The sequence below is a fragment of the Diospyros lotus genome, chromosome 3 (assembly GCF_014633365.1).
Source record: "Diospyros lotus cultivar Yz01 chromosome 3, ASM1463336v1, whole genome shotgun sequence".
Lineage (NCBI taxonomy): Eukaryota > Viridiplantae > Streptophyta > Magnoliopsida > Ericales > Ebenaceae > Diospyros > Diospyros lotus.
In genome coordinates this window covers 5,277,556-5,301,597 of record NC_068340.1, presented here as the reverse complement: position 1 = coordinate 5,301,597, position 24,042 = coordinate 5,277,556, and the positions used below count along the sequence as shown (strand labels likewise).

The 24,042-nt window shown below is 34.5% G+C and overlaps 2 protein-coding genes across 5 annotated transcripts in view; both read left to right on the top strand.

The window, feature by feature from the left end:
• The first annotated feature begins 3,005 nt into the window (after window positions 1-3,005).
• LOC127797330 (probable alpha,alpha-trehalose-phosphate synthase [UDP-forming] 9) lies at window positions 3,006-20,764 on the top strand. 4 transcript variants are annotated; one of them, XR_008022189.1, is made up of 6 exons: window positions 3,006-3,185; window positions 6,275-6,361; window positions 7,714-9,747; window positions 9,829-10,102; window positions 10,207-10,964; window positions 20,255-20,764. XR_008022189.1 is itself a non-coding variant. In XM_052330144.1 (5 exons), coding segments are annotated over exons 2-5 (2,634 nt in total). In that variant the 5' UTR covers window positions 3,006-3,185; window positions 6,275-6,359; the 3' UTR covers window positions 10,531-10,987. The 4 variants fall into 4 exon arrangements, 3 of the variants coding, with proteins under 3 accessions (XP_052186104.1, XP_052186106.1, XP_052186107.1); XM_052330144.1 differs by lacking the exon at window positions 20,255-20,764 and having other exon boundaries at window positions 10,207-10,987; XM_052330146.1 differs by lacking the exons at window positions 6,275-6,361; window positions 20,255-20,764 and having other exon boundaries at window positions 3,007-3,185; window positions 10,207-10,987.
• A 2,238-nt stretch (window positions 20,765-23,002) lies between these two features.
• Window positions 23,003-24,042, top strand: part of LOC127796631 (AP-1 complex subunit gamma-2-like) — a 94,011-nt gene continuing 92,971 nt past the window's right edge. Inside the window, exon 1 of the mRNA XM_052328875.1 lies at window positions 23,003-23,250. Within this exon, the coding sequence (XP_052184835.1) occupies window positions 23,219-23,250 (32 nt within the window). The 5' untranslated portion in view covers window positions 23,003-23,218. The remainder of the gene's footprint in view (window positions 23,251-24,042) is intronic.

Below are 24,042 nucleotides of genomic sequence, written 5' to 3'. Positions count from 1 at the left end.
ACCTGTTGAGATAAAGTAAGATTTACTTTTGACTAAATCAAGATTTTATTCTGATCTTTATATTCATTTGCGTATCTTATCTCTATTAATCAGAATATTAGTCAATCAGTAACGGTGTGAAATCGTTCTTATTATCAAATACGAATTGATTAAAGAGTTGAAATAAGACATTTGGGTGATAATTTAGAGGAGAAATCAATTTTATTTGCCAATGATAATCTTGATTTGTCATAGCTGATAAGGATCCAACGACAAGATCCCAAGCAAAATCTAGTCATGGATATGGATGGTTACACACAATTAAATATGCAATCTAACATGTACATCACTCCATCTATTCAAAGTCCCCCTCTTATCCCGTGTTTGGATATTTAATTTAAAGCGGAATTTGAAGCGATGGAGTTCACGTTGCCACCCGCATGCCACGGCAAAACGTCCAAACAGCCCCCCCCAAATCCCAAATCAGTATTTTCTTAAAATTAATTCAGGATATTGAAATGAGATATACATATATATATATATTGAGATTATTATGTTATTTACGTAAGTCAAATTTTATGTTATTCGATACGGAGATTACGAAAAACGAGAATACGTGGGTCCCACCTCTATGAGGCAAATTTTGAGTAACAGACAATTTTGGATATATATATATATATATATTTTTTTAAAAGAAAAGAGAAAAAAAGGAGAAAGACACACTACTTGAGAGATACGTTTGGAACATTCCACAAGTGGGGCCCAACTCCGGGTTTGGATGGGGACGGAGCTCCCCAAATCCCCAAACAGCCCCTCTGTTTTCTTGGTTCGTTTATTTATTATTTATTATTTTTTTTTTTTTTGGTTTTTATATTTGGTAACCGCCTTCATGACTCCACACGCATCGCCAACCCAATTGAGAAGCTGTCGCGAAACGCGGTGAACGGATAAAGTCGGGCCCACCTCCTCTCTGACCCGGATTATATTCATTATTAATTAATTAATATTATTCGGGCTGGCTCCCGTCACGTGCAGCGCATGTGGGATCGAGACCTCCACCGTGACGTGGAGGCCCGCGGTTGGCCAGGGCCCGCGGCTTTTCCATTAGGTCCAGTCGCAGGAGAGGAGTGGGGTACACGTGGACGTGTCCGTACTGCGTGAGTGGGTGGACGAGGAAAATGGTAGGCGAGAGAAAGGTCATATCCCTGTCGCCCAACCATAATTATCCACATCGAAGCCCGGCTGCCTTCCGTTTGGCCACCCGTTCTGGGGCGGAATTACGGGCCTGCCATCGCGCGTTCAGGAGGGTTGGGTTGGGTAAATGGTAATAAGAGAGGGGAGTGGGGGACAGAAAGGGTACGCGGAGAGGACAGAGATTATGAATTGGAAAAGGCGAACGTGGAGCCATCTTATCCGGATGCCAGCCATGAGCCAACCAAGCACGAGGTCATAAAGTGGCGGCCTGGGGGTGAGCGGCGCCCCCTCTTTTTATTGGTCAAAAGTACCCCTCTCTCTCTCTCTCTCCTCTCCTCCAGCTGTCATTTTTATTTACACTTTTAATTGACTAATAACGTAACAACATTTTATTTTCGAGCATCATTTCTTAAAATAAAATAAAAATATTTTTTAAACTAAAATATATAGAACGATTAATATAAATTTATAAAATATTTTAATATTTTTATTAAATTATTTATTAAATTTTTTAAAATATACTAAAAACATATATTTCATTTTTTCTTATATTAAAGAAGAAAAATAAATATATATAAAAAATATCAGATAAAAAATTACGTGATTTTTTTTAATAGTTATCAAATAAATTTAACAAATACATTATAAATTATACAAATTTATAACACTTTTCATATGGTAACTTTTTTTTATTTATAATTTAGTTAATAAATACTACCTTAATATTTTTTTTCACGAAATGAAAATGATTAAAAAGAAAGGCTAATTGATTGTATATCTCTTGTGTTTTACTTATTTAATTATGATAATTTTTTAATTTTAAAATTAGTTTAATTAGTTCTTAATTTTTTTAAAATTAGTCACAATATCTTATAGTTACCAAGAGCATTAAGAAATTGATCATACACTTCTTGAATTTTAAACTTTTGGTCCAAATACATGTTAAATTTTGAATATTTAGAAGATATACTGATGCTTATAATAATAAAAGGGTCTGTAGCTAAGTTTTAATTAGGTCATGGTGTCGATGAATAAAAATACGTTTTTATTTTTTTTTTCAATATTATGAACTGTTTGAAAATGTTATTGAAATTATAGAAACGGACTATACAAGTTTTTTTAATACTTTTTAGTATTTTATAAATAAAAATATTTTAAAAATGTCAAAATGACTCTCCCAAAACATTTATGTACATCATAGGATAAAAATTAATCTTTTCATATGTTGCAAAAATCTTTATTTAAATTTATTTTTACACACTTTTTATCGTTAATATCCTTATTCAAAATTGCGTGGAAACAAAATAGCGATTTGAAATTTTAAAAATAATTTTTTTTGAGAAAAAATGTTGAAGTGCCAAAATATTTATATTATTACTTTGATTTATAGACAGTTTAAAATAGATCAAATAAATAATTAAAATTTTTATAAATAAAATCACATTAATCCATTATCAATTATATCAATGACATTAAAATAAAATTTTTATAAAAGTTGAATAAATTATTTAATTTATTTTAAATTTCAACGCCTAATCAAATTTGAATGGCGAATTTACCAGTTGCCCTTCTTATTTTCTAATAAGAAGGAAAATCCGAAAATGGCTAAAAGTTGGTTCATGTAGAGAAAGTAGGTAAGGGCAGTAGCGTAAAATAGTCGAAATGAAGGGGTATTTATTATCGGACAGCTCTAAAAGTAATCAAAGTGGTGGGTTAGAATTTAACTACGGTAAATTTCGTTCACGCTCTTTCTGATCTTGAAGGAATTGAGATTCAGTAATTAACACACATCGTCAGGGGCATAAGAGTCCAAATCCCAAACACGCACAAGGACTCTCTCTCTCTCTCTCTACATATCTCTCTCTCTCTCTTCTGATCTCTCTCTCATTTCATTCTTCGCTTCCGTTGAAACGTCGAAGCAAAAGCCCTTCTACCTTCACCGCCGGTCGCCGCCGCAACCCCCTTGTTTTCAGATCAAGTCGATATCTTCCGTACTTCCGGACCTCTGGCCGGTAAGTCCACAAGCGAAGTCGTCCCTTTGAGTTAGTCTTGTTCTGTCGTCGTCTGTTTCGAAGGTCGGAAAGGAAGAGGAAATCTGAAACGTTTTCTCTTCTGTTATAATCTTAAGAGATTCCCCAACGACCTAAAACACAATACTAGTTGTATCTGTTGTAAGGGAGGTGAAATTGATGGTTTCGTTGAGCTTTTTTGGGCCCGTATTTATGGATATATATGAAGTAAAAATCTAGACGTTTGCTGAGTATGTTTTCTGTTGATCCAAGTTTGCTTTCCCTCTTGAGAAGCATTTATTCATTTTTGCTTTAGCTTTTTGAACTCCTTAGATTTAGAAGCCTTGACCTTTTGGAATTGATTATTGCCTACAAAGGAGATCGTGTATGTATTCTTTTTCTTTTTTTGAACTCATCAAAGCTTGGTTCATATATCTTGACTCGTTCTCTGCAAATTCTGTTTCTTGATCTTTCAGTAGCGTTCTTCTTAAAAATTCAGAAACAATTGGTTATACCACAAAAGCAAATTAAAATTTTTGGTTGGTCCGTGAAAGAAAATTAAAAATGTTGCTTTTGGTAAAAGTTTTTGGGTCTCAAAAATCTTCTTTTAAAAAACCTTTTATGATGTTTTCTTCCCGGATATGTTGAATGATAAGTATGAATCCGTATTAGAAAGTGGTTAATGGGATCGGACAGCTTTGTTCAACACTGATCTCCATGGTTAAACAAATTTTCACTGAATTACCACGGAAGTCTGAAGTAATGTATTGGTGTGTTGCCTTATCCTTATCTGCTTAGGCATCGCGATATCTGTCGTACTGTGCCGTCTGTACCATGTTTATTTTGTCTTTTTCTTCCATCTCCAACCGTTTTTGTTCTTGTCATGAATTTTCAGTATCAATCATTCTCGTAGATGTACAAACATGTGGTTCAGCTGACCAGGTTGGAATTTTGAAGATGATTCTCTATCTAGCCTTAAGATACCCACTCAGTCCGGCACTCGAACATCTAGCTCGAGTTTCAGTTTTCCTTCTATTGTGGTTTTGTTTGTATCTTTGCCTTGTTTTGGATGTTGGTCCCTGGTTCTTTTGGCGTTACTTGGCCCACTTCCCCCCCCCCCCCCCCCCCACCAAAACAGTTCTTATCTTTATTCGTTCCTGTTTGCTAATCAATAACAAAGGCGGTCCACACATTTTCTGCCTTCATATAATCTATTTCAAACCCTACAGTTTCTCTGAGTATGTCATGTTAGGTTCTTTTCTGGTCTCTGATGCTCGGCAATCGGAATTCATGGGGCAAATTACTCTATAATTTCCTTTATGCTCCATGTGCACTTACTTGCCTGCCTTTAGCTGTTTTGGCGGGTACTCATTTTGGGGACTACTGAAGTGAAAATGGATTGTTTTGATAAAATCATAGCTGTTAAAGGTTGGCTAGGCCTAAAAATACCTATCATTTTACCTGGATGTAGAGAGGGAATTGGTAAGTGCCTTATTTTTTGCTGAGCAAGCTTCTTTCAGTTAGGCCCCTAAAGAGCCTTTAGTCATGCTTGATGTACTTTGCAGTCTGATTTTAAAGAGACCTTGATGCTTTAATGCACCCAACAATAACATGCAGAGAAATGGCTTATGCAGATTGCTTGACTAATACTTGTCCGAAAATAGAAAGTTGATATATGCATGTTAGCTTAATAAATTTCATGTCCCTGATGGCATACTTACTTTCCCCTCCCCGGAGGCGGTTGGTCTTTCTGAGTGTTTAATCTGCACCAGATTGTAAGAGAATAGAAATTTTGGTCATTTCTGCTGATGATCATGGTCTTACTCTTCCTCCATTTTGTTTGTATTGAGAAATACCACATATGTTTTCCTTGGAATCTGGCTGTGTGGTTTGACAGTGCCAGCAGAGAAATGGTTATTGTTTGTGCATCCTTAACGATTTAGTGAATGTGATTACCGGTCATTGTATTCTGTCTGGTTGTCAAATTGCTAGTCTACATCTCTTTCAAAATAATACTAAAATACTTGCACATATGGGCCAAAGAGGGTGGAGCAATATCTTATAAAATCTTAGTTATTGCTCTCAAGTCAGTATAATAAAATGTGGAATTACTTTCCATATAATGATATAAGCTGTAGAATTCTTTTGTATGGTTGCTAATGAAGGCTAAGAAGATCTGCCATTCTTTTGTGTGTCAATTATTTACTTTTGCCACATGGTTTGAGTTATAACTGAGATAATTGGTCATAGAAGCAGTCATTCTACCCCTTTCATTGCATATGTTTGATGTGAATATGAAATTCGTGGAAGCTAATGAGGAATAAGAAACTAGTTGAATGAACTTGTGTCCTCATCAGAGGGATGGTTATGCTTTCTCATTGTTTCTGCTGCTCGTGGTAATGCATAAAAGTTGATAGTCCAATAAAAAATCAGTGGAAACACCCCTAACCTTCAGTTAGGTGTCTTTATATAATAGTAATGGGGGAGCCTTGCCTGTGGGGAAGATAGACAAAAGTGAAATAGGGGCACTGCTCAGCTGAGCTAGATTCTTTGCACTAGTTTCTCATTTTTTTTGTTGGGCTTGCATGCTTGATTGCTGGACAAAGTATTGCATGTTTCACTGAGCAGGCCACTAATGGGAAGAAAAGGAAACAGCCAGAGAAGGAAAAAAACAAGAAGTTGAGTGTGGAAGTTCATCTTTGTTTATTGGTCTACGCACATTGCAGGAAGTTACATCTGGAAGAACTTAGATATTTTCGTTGCATATTGCTACCTTGTCAGTAATGTAGTATCAATACTGCAGCGCTAAATGCATCTTTTCCTTGCTCTCTTCAATAGCAACACCAACAGTAATCCCATTGCCAGTTTGCTGCAATATTAAATTAGAATTACTGTCCAACCGTTGTGATTGCTTTATTTGCCAGAACTGGTACCACTACTATCACCAGAGTTGGACCATTGCACTTCATTTCCATTGTGAATATGGTAGAACTTGGCTATAACTGCATTTTTCTTTTTTGATTGCTTGTGCCATTGAAATCAGTCATTTCCTCTTTTCATTTGTCTGCGCCTTTACTGAAATTGCATAGCAGGTGTTAACAGCTGCATTCTTCCCCCCCCCCCACCTTCACTTGGTTGAAACAATGGATTTGGCTAGACCTGCTGCAATACATTAAAATGTAAGGAAAATATTAAACTGCTTGCCTGTCATTGCCTTCTGTGATGCTCTTAAAAGAGCACATTAGTAGATAATTCCTTTGGAGAGCCCTTCAAACTGGACTGAGAATTAGGGTTTAAATGTACTAAAATACCGGAAATGAATTGTTTCTCATGGATTCTTGATTTTCTTATTTAACTGGAATAGAAGAGTTATGAATAGTGTTTAATAGGGCTTTCAAAATGGTAATCACCAGAAATTGGGGTTAAATGTATCAAAATACGGGGAAGAAACTGTTTCCTGCAGATTCTTCTTTTCTTAAGTGGAATAGAAACCTGTCAATAGGGTTATTCAATGTTGTTAATGCATTCCTGTATTAATTGTCCAGTAATTGATACTGCAATTGAAATGTGTTATTAATCTTTTTTTTTTTTCATTTTTTTCCTTTTAAATGTTTATATGACATGTGGTGATGATCATATGGTAGATTATGTGCTAAGGCAGGATTTTGCAGTCTCATTCAAATGCTGAATGTGGTTTTTGTTTCGTAGGCTGGTTAATCTATGTACTGGAATAGCAGAACCAGATGATTTCGGGAAACATTTCCTATCAATAGGGTTATTCAATGTTGTTAATGCATTCCTGTATTAATTGTCCAGTAATTGATACTGCAATTGAAATGTGTTATTAATCTTCTTTTTTTTTTTTTTTCATTTTTTTCCTTTTAAATGCTTTATATGACATGTGGTGATGATCATATGGTAGATTATATGCTAAGTCAGGATTTTGCAGTCTCATTCAAATGCTGAAGGTGGTTTTCGTTTCGTAGGCTGGTTAATCTATGTACTGGAATAGCAGAACCAGATGATTTGGCGAAACATTTTCTATCAATGGGGTTATTCAATGTTGTTAATGCATTCCTGTATTAATTGTCCAGTAATTGATACTGCAATTGAAATGTGTTATTAATCTTTCTTTTTTTCATTTTTTTTTCCTTTTAAATGCTTTGTATGACATGTGGTGATGATCATATGGCAGATTATGTGCTAAGGCAGGATTTTGCAGTCTCATTCAAATGCTGAAGGTGGTTTTTGTTTCGTAGGCTGGTTAATCTATGTACTGGAATAGCAGAACCAGATGATTTGGGGAAACATTTTCTATCAATAGGGTTATTCAATGTTGTTAATGCATTCCTGTATTAATTGTCCAGTAATTGATACAGCAATTGAAATGTGTTACTAATCTATTTTGTTTTTCATTTTTTTTCTTTTAAATGCTTTATATGACATGTGGTGATGATCATATGGTAGATTATGTGCTAAGGCAGGATTTTGCAGTCTCATTCAAATTCTGAAGGTGGTTTTTGTTTCGTAGGCTGGTTAATCTATGTACTGGAATAGCAGAACCAGATGCTTTGGGGAAACATTTTCTACCAGTAATGGCTTCAAGATCATGTGCCAACCTTCTGGATTTGGTTTCTGGTGATCTACTGGACATCCCTCAAACTCCTAGATCTCTTCCAAGAGTGATGACAGTTCCTGGAATTATCTCTGACTTAGATGGCGATTCAGAGGGGACTTCATCAGTTTATCACGAAAGGAAAATTGTAGTAGCAAACATGTTACCTTTGCATGCTCAAAGGGATGCAGGAAGTGGGAAATGGTGCTTCAGCTGGGATGAGGATGCACTTCTATTACAATTGAAGGATGGCTTTTCAGCTGAGACTGATGTTATTTATGTGGGTTCTCTCAAGGTTGAAATAGATGTCAGTGAGCAAGAAGAAGTTGCCCAGAATCTTCTCGACAAATTTAATTGTGTGCCGACCTTCTTACCACAGGACCTTCTAAAGAAATTCTATTATGGTTTCTGCAAACAGCAACTATGGCCTCTTTTTCATTACATGCTACCCATGTGCCCTGACCATGGTGACCGCTTTGATCGCTCGCTTTGGCAGGCCTATGTGTCTGCAAATAAAATATTTGCAGATAAAGTTATGGAAGTAATTAACCCTGAGGAGGATTATATTTGGGTTCATGATTATCACCTCATGATTCTCCCTACTTTCTTGAGAAAGCACTACAACCGAGTCAAGCTAGGATTCTTTCTGCACAGTCCATTCCCTTCATCTGAAATATATCGAACTCTGCCAGTAAGAGATTATATTTTGAAAGGATTGCTGAATTCTGATCTAATTGGTTTCCATACATTTGATTATGCCCGTCACTTCCTGTCATGCTGCAGCAGAATGCTAGGTCTGTACTATGAATCTAAGCGAGGACATATTGGGCTCGATTACTTTGGACGGACAGTGTACATTAAAATTCTCCCTGTAGGTATTCATATGGGTCGACTTGAATCTGTATTGAATCTTTCATCTACATCTATCAGAGTTAAAGAGATCCAGGAACAGTTCAGGGGGAAAAAGGTGTTCATTGGTGTTGATGACATGGACATATTCAAAGGTATCAGTCTGAAACTCCTAGCATTTGAACAGCTTTTGCAGCAGCATCAGGAGTTGCAGGGCCAACTGGTCTTGGTTCAAATAGTGAATCCTGCAAGAAGCTCTGGGAAGGATGTGCAAGAAGCTAAGAGAGAGACTTATTTGACTGCAAGAAGGATCAATGAAGCTTATGGATCTCCAGATTATGAGCCAGTAGTTCTGATTGATCGCCCTGTTGCTCGATATGAAAAAACTGCCTACTATGCTGTGGCAGAATGTTGTATTGTTAATGCTGTGAGGGATGGTATGAATTTGGTTCCTTACAAGTATATAGTTTGCCGACAAGGCTCCATGGCTATGAATAAAGCCATGCAGATTGAGACAGATTCTCCTCGCACAAGCATGCTTGTTGTGTCAGAGTTTGTAGGGTGCTCTCCTTCTTTAAGTGGGGCAATTAGAATTAATCCATGGGACATTGATTCTGTCACTGATGCCATGCATTTGGCAATCACCATACCTGATTCTGAGAAACACTTGCGGCATGAAAAGCATTACCGATATGTTAGTTCTCATGATGTGGCTTATTGGGCTCGCAGCTTTGCTCAGGATTTGGAGAGAGCATGCAAAGATCATTACAGCAAGCGCTACTGGGGAATTGGTTTAGGCCTGGGATTTCGAGTAGTTTCGCTTTCTCCAAATTTTAGGAAGTTGTCTATTGACCACATTGTCTCAGCATATAAGAGGACAAGTAGAAGGGCAATATTTCTGGACTATGATGGTACTGTTGTTCCCCAAAGCTCTATTGTTAAAACGCTGAGCACTGAAGTTGTGACGACTCTGAATATTCTGTGCAATGATCCTAAGAACACTGTCTTTATTGTTAGTGGGAGGGGAAGAAGCTCACTGAGTGAGTGGCTTGCCCCTTGTGATAGGTTGGGAATAGCTGCGGAACATGGATACTTCATAAGGTATTTTTCAGAAGCCTTGTTCTTAAAGTTAAAAAAAGTTCGAGTCTTCTTTGTTGTGACGTCTGTTTTCCCTTGTTGCAGGTGGAACAAAAACACTGACTGGGAATCCGGTCCCCCAACTTCAGACCTTGAATGGAAGGAAATTGTTGAACCGGTGATGAATCTATATATGGAGGCAACAGATGGATCTTATATAGAAACTAAAGAGAGTGCTTTGGTGTGGCACCATCAAGATGCAGATCCTGATTTTGGATCCTGTCAAGCAAAGGAATTGTTGGATCATTTGGAAAATGTACTTGCAAATGAGCCGGCAGTTGTTAATAGGGGCCAATATATTGTTGAAGTCAAGCCACAAGTAAGAATCTCTCCACCCCCCCCTCTTTCCACCAAACACATGCGTTCAATTAAACATTTGCATCTTTGAGCAAAATTTCTCAATTGATTTCTTACATTGCCCAGGGAGTGAGCAAAGGGTTGGTGGCGCAGAAGGTTCTATCAACGATGGTCGGCAGAGAGGGAGCACCAGATTTTGTAATGTGCATTGGGGATGACAGATCAGACGAGGACATGTTTGAAAGCATATTAAGCACAGTTTCTTGCCCATCATTGCCAGCAGCTCCTGAGATATTTGCTTGTACTGTTGGGCAAAAGCCAAGCAAGGCCAAGTATTATCTTGATGATACTGCAGACGTGGTGCGACTGCTCCGAGGCCTTGCTAATGCTTCATGTCCTAAACCTCCGCATATTGCTCAGTTCCAGGTTTCATTTGACAGTGCGTTTTGAGATGATGAGATTCTCTTTTCTGGATTATGAAAAGGTCCGGTTGTTTTAGTCTGTCTTGGGCTTCACTGCTGGCTGGCTCACACTGCCGGAGGAAGGTTATGATGGTGGATTTTGGGATCAACAGGGGACACCAGAATTTCCCATGCCAGGAAGCTTCTTTGGGCAAGTTCTTTTTTTTTTATTCTAGGTACAGTTTTGCGGATGCTGATGCTTATAGCGGCTGCTGCCCTTACTAGAGGGCAGTGCTCATTTGTATAGGGACAATGACAAATTTTTCTCTCCCCCATACATCAATGTCAGTTTGATTCGAGAATTCTATTGGTCCATTTGAACTGCAAATCACGTCAAAATGTCAATATGTGGTGACTGAATTCTTCAAGACAGATCAAAAGTGTCTGGAAAATCCCCCCACCCCCAGTCTCTCCTTGTAAATGGTAAATCTTAATCCTTTCGTATATATGCTTCAACATGCCAGATTGATGTTCCTTTACAAGCTTCTTTGCCCCCCTGTGCCAGTAGTTACAAGCTTTTACCAGTTGCAATCAATTGGCATGCATGGTCTCTATTTCTGCCTCTTCCTTGTGTAGTCTTTGTTTTTGTTCTTGGTTTTATTTTGGTAACTTGGTAGTATGTTATATATCCTGTTAAAGCTTACGATTGCCTTGGTCTTTTTTTCCCGGTGGATTATGTGCCCTTAGCAATGGGTAGGGCTATGACTGGCTGGCTGGGGATGCCACCCGAACCCAAACGGAAACCCAAATCCCATTTTAAGCAATATCTACCTGCCAACCCGCCCTTATTAGCTTATTACTACTGCTCATTTTCTTGAGGGCTAAGATTGGCTTCACCCCTTGTCCTCTCGAGAGCTGGAGCACAACATAGGATATCTGTTGGCCTCGTAACAATACTAAAGCAATCAAACAATTTAGATTATTTAACCAATTTGTCCATTTTATCCTTTAAATATGAAATAAATTACACAATTACAAAAAATCATTTTAAAGTATTTTATACGTGGTAGACATGTCTGTCGCCCTCTAATTTTTTCCTAAAGAAATTTCATAAACAAATCGAAAATATCTTAGAAATGTAGCCGATAGTATGTTCAAAAGTGGGCCAAGTCAAGGTTGGCCCAAGTTTTCAAAAAGGAATGGGCATTGGATTAGGGAAAAGAGTTGTATTTTTAAAACCCAACACTGTTGGGCCTAGATGTGGCTGCTATTGGGTCTGAAAATCTACCAACATGTAGGTCAAATGTTTTAGGATAAATTGTACTCAATACCTGTGACTGAAGTTTGATAAACGAAAATAGTAGAGATATTATTAACATTTGAAAAATGACACGACTATTTATAATTTTTTAATAATTATTTTATAAATATTAAAAATTTTAACATAACAAAAATATTCTTTTATTTTTTCGTCTCATCTCTCTCTTCTCCGCTTATAGTGAATTAGTCGGCTAGCTATTAGTTTCTTTTTTAACTTTAATAATAGTTTAGTTATCACCAAACTAAAGAAAGAGATTACAAACCATTTAATATAGGCTAGTTAGTTTGTAAGACAGAGAAAGAAGATAAAATAAAAAGGAAAGGGAGAAAAAATGTAAATGTATTTTCGTCGTATTATAAATTTAATTTTAATAATGATACGATAAAAATATAAATAAATAGAATTATAATATTAAAAAAGTCACTATTATTTCTCAAATGTTAATGACGTATTTGTCTTTTTTTTCCAAATCTCAAGATATTGAATGTAATTCAGCCAAGTTTTAGGGGTTCTATTTTATAATTTTTAAATTAGAAATAGTTTTAGTTGTTTATCTTTACTGTTGAAAAAAATACTAAATTTCATTAATTAGTGAAATTAATCAAAAAATAAAAATTCATTTAATAGTTATCAAAAGGAAGTCTATTAAACTAATATTATTAAATATATATATATATATATATACACACATGCACACACATAATTGAGCATTTTTATCTTATTATTCATCAAGAAATAAAACTGAAATTCTAAAAGTCCATTAAATATGCTAAAAATTAATTTGTCAAACTCTATTAATTTTTGGAATTTTAAAAATCCAATAACAGCCATCAAATTAAAATTTAATTAAAAATTTATACATAAACATAGATTAGTGAATCATTGGTTAGTGTGTAATCTTTTGCAACTAATTATAGTAAGCAGAGAGCAAAAGTTTTGTTTATCTAAACTAATCGAACCAAACTTTTCTTTTTTCTACAAGTAAAATTATATAAATAGTAAAACAAAAATCTTACGACCTAAAGTAAGACATACCCTACGTCAAACAACTAAAGGAAAAAACACATCCTTGAAAAATGAGGGAAACTAAAGTCAACAAGGACAAAGGATTTAAACGCACAAAGAACTAAAAATAAACTTATGTTGGATCTGTAATCACAAGCCGACTAACATTAATAATCTGATTTGTCTTAGCATGTGCATTCTTTTTCTTTTTCTCTCATTTCTTTTGAGATTTGGACATGATAGGAACATAGTCAGAATCCAAGTCCTTTGATCGAGAAGATTAAATATCTCATTTTTCATTATAGACCCGCATAGATGACTCATCACCGACCATATATGTCTCAGCCACAAATGCCATATCTATCAAACAATACAATTCCCTAGGAGATGAGATATCTATATCTTTCTTTGGAATATGACAAAAACATATTGCCATCGGATCATTAACACCTCTTGGAGTACTCAGGCAAGCTACATTCACCTGTTCAACAATCTTGATTAAAGACTCACAACAATCTTGATTAAAGACTCACTGGACTTAGCCCTCCCTCTTATCTTCTCACTATCATTCCCTACATTCATCGCCTAACCCTTAGTTGGACCCTGACCTGCCTTATTGGGATTCCTTGAGCATCAATCAAAGGAATGACCAAAATCCCCACAGTGACTACATCTCGGGGGAACCTACTGATACTCCATCGGCATTCTCAATAATTTAAGCTCTCTCAAACCTTCGTCAAGGCCCTGATCAAAAGTAACAAATTTGAGAAAAGCTGAAGAAACATCCATCTCAATACACACCCTAGCAAATCCAATTATAGAGTGGTTCTCAGTCATAAAATTCACATGTATGGGATGCCCAAGAGCATTCACAACAAAAGCAATACCCTCTTTATTCCACCCCTCAAGAGGAATAATGAATATTTTAACCCAAATAGGTAGTCATGGATAGGCTTCCCTATACAAATCCATACCAACCTCTCATATTTTTAAAATCAACGGACGCCTCGCAAAATGCTAGGGCCCACCATCAAAGACTTTCAACATATTTATCTCACTATCAAACCAAAATAAAAAAACACACAAAGTTATTAGACAACACCTTAAAAAGCCCAAAACAATGCCACATCTTTTGCACGATTGCGTGCACTACTTGGAATGGGAGGCATTTTTCAACAAAATATCCAATTATAGTATTTTGCCAATACTTCACACTTTCATTAATAACCTCATCTAAAAATCACACCATAGGCCCATTAGCAGAAGAATTAATAAACGAATAATACAGTAATTTCCTTGGCATCCGTTGCCCATTAAATCTGACCAAACTAGCCCAAAATTTTTTACCAGACTCATTGGGTCTCATTCCTTGAGCATGCATCACATCTTCAAGCATGGGCTTTCTCATATCACTCATAGGCGTTGAATCAACAAGCTTGATGACCCAACTGGCCTAATGCTCGCTGGAGTTGTGTTAATTTCCAAAATGGCCTAGATCACTATTCAAACGTGTTGATTTGTTTTTTTTTTTTTTTCTTATATCGGTTCAATTTAGTTATTTTTTTTCAAGAGTTCAGTTTTCAATTTGATTTTTTGGTTGAAATAACCAAACTAACCGAACCGTTTGAATTTTAAAACAATGTTGTTTTGATATTTATAAAATAATGTTGTTTTCGTTGGTTTTGTGAGTTTTCTATTAGTTACTTCGTTTTTCTTCATATTTTTACGTTTCTTTGATTTAATCAGGTCGGTTCAGTTTATACAATTTATGTTTAGTTTTTTCGATTATCAGTTAGTTTAATTTTTGGATTAATCGGTCGATTCAGTTCGATTTTGCTCCTCGATTTGATTTAATCAGTTAGTGGATTTTGGTTCAGTCGGAATGTTTGCATACCCCTAGTTGTAACACCCTTGTATTTTGAGAACGAATAATAAATTAATTTTTGTCTTTAAGATAATTTATTAAAAATTTGTGGTATTGTGAAATTTAATGGATAAGATTAAATTTTGAATAGGGAAGTGATTGAAAGTTTTTAATATTTTTAGGATCTAAGTATAAGGTTGGAATTTGAGAGTTTCTTTAGTATAAAATTAATTATTATAATTTTTTATTCTTTTTTCAATAAAAGTAGCAGATATTCAAGAACCAACACAACCCTTTGAATTGGGTAAGCCAACATAACCCCTTGAATTCAAATTGAAATGTAGTATATATATATATATATATATATATCATGGGGTAAATGGAAATGCAGAAGAAATTGAACAAATTGAAGCAACTTCTTACTAGCGTTCTTGTGGCATGCTTAAGAGCTTAGGGAAAGTGAGAAAAACCTAAGTTTGAGTGAGATAATATTTATTTTTTACTTATTATGCTTAATTTTGCTAAGGGGACTTTGAGGTGTGATTTCAATCCTGTTACGTCTAAAGTAGGGGTGTGCAAAAATTCGAGTAACCTGAATTAACCAAACTGAACTGGTCGGTTCAGTTTGGTTACAAATTTTCTAAAAAAATTGGGTAATTGGTTTGATTCGGTTATTGCGGTATAAATAACCACAAAAATCGAACTGAGCTATTCGGTTCCCCGCCCTCCCTCCCCCCCCTCCCCCTCCCCCCCCCCCAAAAAAAAAAAAAACAAAGACCGAATAGATGCTCGACCCCCCAACCTAACTCCCAACTCAGCCCCTCGACCCCCTAAACCCGAATCCCCAATCCCACTCCGTGAGCAAATAACCCTAATCCTCGCCGTCCCCACTGATTGAAGACTGAAACCAATGGCTGTCATGTTGCCCCCCACCACCCAGCCCAGCCCCCTTGCACCCAAATCGAAACCCTAAGTCCCTTACCCTCGAATCGAAACCCTAAGTCCCTTACCCTCGCTCTCGAAACTAATCACTGTCGTCGTCGACTTCTAAATAGTTACCCATCCCACCCCACCCCACCCCATCGACACCAACAGCTGAGATCCATAGACCTGAAATCGTCGCCGTCGCCCCTTCATCCCTTTCTCTGGAGCAATCATATTCAGAGCACAGAGGGAGAGAAGAGAGACAGTATCCAAGCTTCCGTCCGCTTCAATTCCTTGATCGATTCAGAGTTGAAGGTTAACATGTACATGTATGTGTGTATATATATAGTTGTACAGTGCATATACAGGTGAATGATATGTATTGCAAGGCAGGTTTTGTGTAACTTTTTGAATGAATGATCGTAGAAATCAACTGATGCCATTTTATTAATCATGAATGAAATTTATCCAATTTTCCTTCAATTTTAGATTTGGATGCAAAGGCGTTGATGTTTAGATTGATGTTGTGGATGGATGCTGTGTGTTTATATTCATATATCTGTGTTTAGATTGATTGATGTTGTGTGTTTGGATGTTGTGCGTTCAGTTTATTGTATTTGAATTTGGATAGGTAGCTTATTTCGGTTCAGTATATCGGTTATGGTCAGTTATTATGCTAATTGATTCGATTTTTTGGGCAATTATATCGGTTTGGTTATCAAAAATTTAAATTCGGTTAGTTCGGTTTCGATTATTTCGGTTAGTGAATAGGTTCGGTCGGTTCGGTTCAGTTAGGTATTTTGGCCCGGTTCGGTTCGGTTATAACCAAATGCACACCCCTAATCTAGAGAAATTAAGGATCATCAAAGGAGATCATAATAAGCCAAAAGCAAGTTCGGTAATGTTTAATATGTTATTTGTGCCAATTGCATTGTTATGACTTGCATATAATGACAAAATAGTGCCTAAGCATAAGGTTATGAATTTTTTGGACGGAACAGAGCTCATGTTGGGGTCCATAGAAATTCATATGGGGCCACAAAGAGTTTTGGATGGATGAAGTGGATGGGTCTGCATGCATGTTTCACTACATATTTTCCTATGTTTGTCATGAGTTACAATTTGCTATTTTTACATATTGCTTTTACTGAATCTTAGGACTTACTCCTTATCATTAACCACATAGGTAGCTTAAGGCATGGTAAAGGAAAAACGATGGTAGTAGATAGTTCTCCAATGGAAATGGTTGATCAACCATAAAAAGACTTTTATTGTATGAGTTTACGAGTATTTTATTTTCTTAGTTTTGTATTAAATATGTATGTGACAAACGAGATTTTAAGGTTAGAAATGAGACTTAAAGTAATTTTATGAAAATTAATTTTTATTAAACTTTCATCCCCAAGTCCTTGTAAAATGTGTAGCTTGGCCAAGAATTGAGAGTCCTTCGTTGCCTTTTTTTTTTTTTTTTGAACTTGAGTTCTCGGTGGGTGAAAGCGGCGAAACCTAATTCCCACCTAAGACATCTTAACTTATTGGGACATAACCAACCTTCAAATTTGGTTAGTAATCATGATTGTAATCATGTATTACGGTGGCACCCTGAATATGGGACTGCAGCGTCACACTAGTCCTTGTCTTCTACATTTTGCTTTATTTTCCATTTTTTATGTGAGTCATACACCATTGGAAATCTTACTTAATTTCTATTCATTCGATCTTATTAAGATTTGATTTTCTTGAATTTAACTCAAAGTCACTTAATCTAATTGAGTGACTGCACTAAGTAATCTTTACCAAATCAAGGTATGCCTTTTTCCACAAAAACTGAACAGACATAGAACTAAATTTGATAGAAATTAGACTTTCTCTCTTATCCAAAAGAATTCTTATAATCTTAAATATTTTCTACTACTACATAACCATCAAAAACATATTGGTTATAATAGTATTCAATTTGATGAGAAAAATCATAACTATCCTTTTTTTTATTGATTTTTAAACCAAAAGTTCAAGAACAAATGGTTGTTTATGGGAAAAACATAGTTTAAGACATAACTACAAACTAGGAATCTTGTTTAAGCCAAAACAATGGCATTACAATATAATTTTGTATTAATTTTTTCATTTCCAAACATTTATACGAAATTATCTTATAATCCAATATCATGATTGTCTATTTATCACTAGATTGGAATCTATTCTCATATAAATAATTAAAAAATGAAACCTACGTAATTTGAAATTTACAAGGAAACTCGTAATATAAAAGCAAAGCTAAACAAAAATGTCTACCTACGTATCCTTCATGATTCAAAAATCATTTCGTTTTTCTGTTTAACAATATTCTCTTTGATTTTAGTCTAACTTGCTTTATGTTGTAGGTTTGAATGTGCGAAGGTAAGTGATGAACTAATTAGTGAAGGATAAAAATAATTTTTGTGCATGATTTATGTTATATGCATAAACATTTTCATTGATATTTTAGTGATCTATGGAGAGTATATTTCAAACCTTTACCAATACGACCAACTTGCAAGATTGGTACTATGTGCAACCCAATAATTAAGTCATGACAAAGAATGTACCACTTCCTATAACACTATGTCATTGCTATAGCTATAGTAACAAGTATTCAAAAATATATATATATATATATTTCTTATGTAAGATTCAAGAATCATAGATTCTTGCATTTCATGCCTTGATACACAATATAATTAATAATAAATTTATTATGCCAAATAAAGTTTTGAGATTAACAATGCTTAATTCTCCTAGCTCTTTCTTCATCACCCTCTTTTCTCCTCAATCTCCCTCCAACTTCATTCTTTCTTTTAAGGGTGGAAGACCAACCATTTGTTTGTTCCTTACATATAAACCCTAATGTTGCCCTAATTTTTTATATTGGGATAAATCAATCAAATTGAAAAATTAAGAATTTATTTAAGACCTTAAATTAAAATTAAAGACACAAAAACTCGCCACAAAAGATTTAACTATAAGCCTTTTCTTCCTTTTACAATTTCAAAAGAGAGCACCCTTCTATGTCTTAGAGGCTAACCATTGCTTGGAACAAGTAAGGGCTTACCAATGCTACTTGGTCGTGCACCAAGCCATTCTTACGTGTGCCCAATGCATGGCCACCAACGAATGGGCAACTTAAGAGTTGTCCATTTGCCTTGGGTATGACCGGTTGATAAGAAAAAATACACTACACGAAACTTGATAACCAAATCCACGATGCTCGAGTATAAAAAAACCCTCGATTAGAAAAATCCAAGAATCAGATTGTTGAAAAACTACCATTTGAATTATAAATCTTTTCAAATCTTCATCTAACGTTACAAGTTGATAATTTTAAATTGCAAAAGGCTTTATTTGATTAAATGACGAGTTGAGTCACTTTTAAAGCATACCAGACATATTGATGTCACATGTTTCAGATAGGTCCAGTATAAGACCATTTGACCTAATTTTTTGTCTATATAAGGACAAGAAAAATGAAGAAAAAGATAGAGAACAAGCCAAAAACTTCAATTACTCACAATTTTCAAGTTCATCATTCTTCTAAAAATCCTATATGCAACTATTTTGTTTAGTTTTCATTCTTAAGTTATAGATTTGAGAGTCTTATTGAAAGTTTGCTCTAAAGCACCTTGAGTGTTATTTTAAGTAGGCTTCTTTTGTAATTTTATTCTCATTCTCCTTTATCATTTACACTATGAGCTAAAAAGATCAATAGGTTAAGTGAGCTTTGAGGTTGTTGCTTAATCTTAAAAAGTAGTAGTGTAAGGTTTGTATTGAGCTCGTAAAAACACAAAGTGTATAAATGATAGTGTTTGCTTTTTTCAAATAACACCCCAATTAGTGGATTTAGAAAATCTTTGAAGATGAGTCAAAATAGTGGACGTATAAAAATCTGTACAACTTAATTCACCCCCTTTTAAACTTTCATTTGGGCTAATATTTCAACAACCCAATATCAATTTAATTACACATTTAGTTACTAAATCAAATATATCTTAAAGTTTCACTATTTCATAATGCATGCGACTATTCTATTTCTATTCAAATTTGTCTCCAACCCAATTTTTATGACCTTACTTAAAAAGTAATTCTAATAATTATTTTCCCAAACCACTAAAATATCAAAATTTTGAATAATCATAACGATACATTGAAAATTTGAAAATCGTCCATTAATCTCATATTTTTTACAATTTTCCTTTGAAAACTAATTTTACTGTAGAATTTTGATAATTACACTAACATCTTAAATTTCTTAAAATTGATATTCCAGAGTCACAAAAAGTCACTGGCAATCCACTGGTGTCAATATTTTTCAATTTATTCATCTATCATGCTTATTTCAAAGATTTTGCTCATAAATTAGTACTCTAAAACTCTATGAAATTTTGAAGTGTTACATAGATCATAAAATAATATTCCATCACAAAAGAACTTTACAAAAGAGTTCTAAAAAACCAAGCTTTATGCCTTACATGTGACTATTAGTTAAAGAGTACCATTCATTTGTTTGTCCATTATTTGTTTGGTCGTTAGAGGTATTTGGTTAGAATTTGAAAATCTAGATATAGATTTATAGATATTGTAAGATATTGAATATTGGTTTGACTTGATTTTTCATCCCAAAAGATTGATACGAAGGTTGACTAAACAAAGATGGAGTTGACAAGGCTAAAGGCTCGCACCATAAGGATGTTAGGGCTAATGAGGTCGTGACTTACACCATATGGATGTTAGGGTTGATGGCCCTATGGCTTGTATCACAAGGATGTTAGGGTTGATGACCTATCTCACAAGCATGTTAAGGTCAACAAGGCTAAGGGCTTAAAGTACAGAGATGTCGATGTCGACGAGGTTGAGGCCTCACCTCATGGGGATGCATTGCAGCAGAGTCACAATCACTACCATAGGCACTACTAAATATGCATCAGTGACAATCACAGGGTGTGTAACGAGAGATTTTAATTTTATCCCAATATCCTCTCGTTGCTCCTAATTGATTGAGTAGAAGACAAAAATTGCACATCTGTTTGGATGTTGAATGCTTGTATTTTTTAGTTTTATGTGGAAAACTTAGATGTTTTTAGTTAGGTATATATATAACATGATGGATATGTATTACACATGAATTGTTTTGTAGATTTGATATTTTGAATTCAATGGATGTTTGTGATGTGATATTGACATGAATTTATTCTAGTGACATGTTGGATGTTGGATTACGGTTATCTTTTCTTTTCCTTATTGTTGATTGTGAATATTAGTTTTTATATAGAGTTATGTTATGTATGCTAGAACTACTTAAGTGTATCTTGCTGCTATTAGTAGCAAGATTTTAAAAATCTAACTAGTTCGAGTTATAGGTTTTTGAAAAGAAAAAGAAAAAAAAAAAAAAGTATACAGACATTTTGGGTGATCAGATCTTGCTATTGACAATAATGAATTTCTCTAATACTAATGTGAGATTTGCTCATCAAAAATTGTTGTGTTGACACTACTTCTAGTACAAACTAGGTTGGAGTTACTAAGGTAGCAAATTTGTAGTAGAATGTTAATATATATTTCAAACATATAATAGTTTGCTAATTTGTTTTAAAATTTATAGTATTTCAAAAAAAAATTCTCTCTATAAATCGTTGACGGAACCACTAGCGAGCTACCTTGTTGAAGCCTAGGGCAACCCATTATCAAATTCAATTTGTCAGTGTAATTTTTTTTAAAAAACAATCCAACCCAATAAAAAATTATAGTCTACTTTAAAATCTATGATGTGTAACTCTCTATTCATGGTCATAACCTATTTATAAGTAAACAATTATAAGTTCAAGACCAAACTCATCCAAATCATATCATTAATTTTTAACAAACCTAAATAATAGCTTCCACATTCAATTCAGCACTAGAAAAGAAACTCAACATCAATGAAGTGAATTGAATTCAATTATTTCGTAATAAAATAGAGGACAACTTATTTGCTGATTGTATGACACTCTACATCGAAAGAGAACTTGCTCTCACAATATATGCAGATCTGTTGTAAATTAATTTTTTGTTTCAAAATCTCATCGAGCATAAGTTTAGTAAAAATTTATTGTACTGAATTTTTAGTTATATAAGAATTTTATTATATTAATTTTTTAAAATTTTAATCTCCCCCAACATAGATTCTTGAATTGATCAATGCTATGAGCACTCTTGATAGTGCTTATGTACTAATATACCCAAACTGCACATCTGCGTTCTTTTTGTTCTTTTCAAGTCATTTTTAGTTTTTAATTTTCTGAAATAATGAAAACTCGTTCTCTTTGTTATTTTTAAAAATGCATTTTTGAAAACAAAAAAAAAAATTTGTAAAGAAAACTGAAAACAACAAAAAGTTGTTTTAAGTGTTTTCATTCAAAACAAATTCTAAACTCAAAACATATTTATTTATTTATTCATATTTTATTATTGTAATGAGAAAAAATATTACAAAATTCATTAATGTATATATATATTTAATAATATATTAACATTAAATATTTTTAATTTACTAAATAATCAAATTTATTGAATAAAATATTATTAAAAATTATTTTTAAAATTTCAAAGAGAACGTGTTTTTTAATTTTCTGTTTTGAAAAATAATTTTTTAAAATGACAAAGAGAATGTGTTTTCAATTTTCTAAAAATAAACTACAAAAATAAAAAACTAAAAATAAATTTAAAATTTAAAATTAAAAATTAAAAAATAAAAAGAATGCAGCTTTAATGTTTATTAATAACGATTCAATTAGATTGTATATTTTCGCCATATTGCTTTTAATGTTATCAAACATTTTGAGTATTTTTTTCTCTTTATTTTTTGAAAGGCATCTAATTCTAAGATCTAAGAGTATGTTTGATTGCATTACCTAGAATTTAATTATAAGTAATGATTGTCTACAAAACAAAAATCACCTAACTCCCTTGAAAAATGACTTATATAGAAAGAATCTTTAAATGCTTGTACTATACACACATTTTTCATAGAAAAATTAAGAGTGTTTGATTGTTTTCATAAAAAATGTGTAATAATTATATATTTTTTACGATAAATGTGTGCAATCAAATACACTATAAATATCTTTTATAATAGTAAAATTGTGATGGATGAGAAAAAGATAATTCTTTCCAAAAACGGGCTTAAAGGAATTATTTCATATTTAAATTAAACATCTGAATGAAGTGAAAACGAAGAAAACAAAAGTTGGGGGGGGGGTATGTAATTTACCTAATCTTATATTTTACACAGGCACATATGAACGCTGCAGCGCATTCCACCGAGGGTCCAAAGAGGAATTAAAATTCTCGAAATATATTTATACACGCTCTCGAACAGAATAATACTCACATACACATATTACATATATATATATGTACCCATTCATCGGTGTCTCTCCTTCCTTTCTCAGATCCAAATCTCTCCGCGACGATCCGATCCTTCAATTCAATTCTTTAGATCTCGAATCTCAGCTTCAGGATTGGAGCCAACTCTTGGTTTGATCGAGTTCACCCCCGTCTTCGCAACTGGATCTGATCGAGCTTTCCCGCACCATCACCGCGGACCCAATCATGAACCCTTTCTCGTCGGGCTCACGCCTGAGGTGAGCGCTCAAACTTTCCAATCTCATTTCCCATTTATTTCTTGCATCTCGGATTGGTTAGGGAATTGTTCCGCTCTCCGGTACTCGATTAGGTTGAATTCTACTGTGTAGATTGGATTGACGGATGGTGGTCTTAAATTGTTTTCTGATTACTTTGATCAATGTAATGTGTGAGATGTGTTCTCTTGACGGGAATTGACGAACTGGACTGGGGTGGGATTTGGCTGGCAACACTCGACCACTGGGAAAAGCATGGGGTTCAGGGTGCTGTTCGGTTTCGTAATTGAGGGCGTGTTTTGTCTTCCTTGCTGAAGTGTTATCCAATGATTCAGGGAAAAGTGTATAATTCAGAAAAATAGAACAGCTCGAACAATGGCATTATTTGTAGATTAACAGCGGAGGAATACTTGGTTGCTACCGGTGTGCTCGTTATATGCTGTCATTATGTCCGACGCTGTGCAATGCATGGGGAAAGCTACTTTTCCAGTTCATATGCCCTAATTTCGTTGTTACGAGTCCTGAATGTTTTCACCTGTAAAATTTGTTGTTTTTTCCTTTCGGTTACTGAAAAACCAAGCCAAATATTTCCCTGTTTAGAGTACTCATCATCTCAATTATGAAGACCTTTGTTCTACATGAGGCCATACAACTACCTGACTTAAGAAGCAAAGATATTGAGCTATCAGTTTTTGGGGAATGCAACTAAACAATCCATATTGGTTAGAGGATGATATCATATTTGTATGCTTAGTTTTTTACTGCCTAAGAATTCATATTTAATGGAAGTCTCTT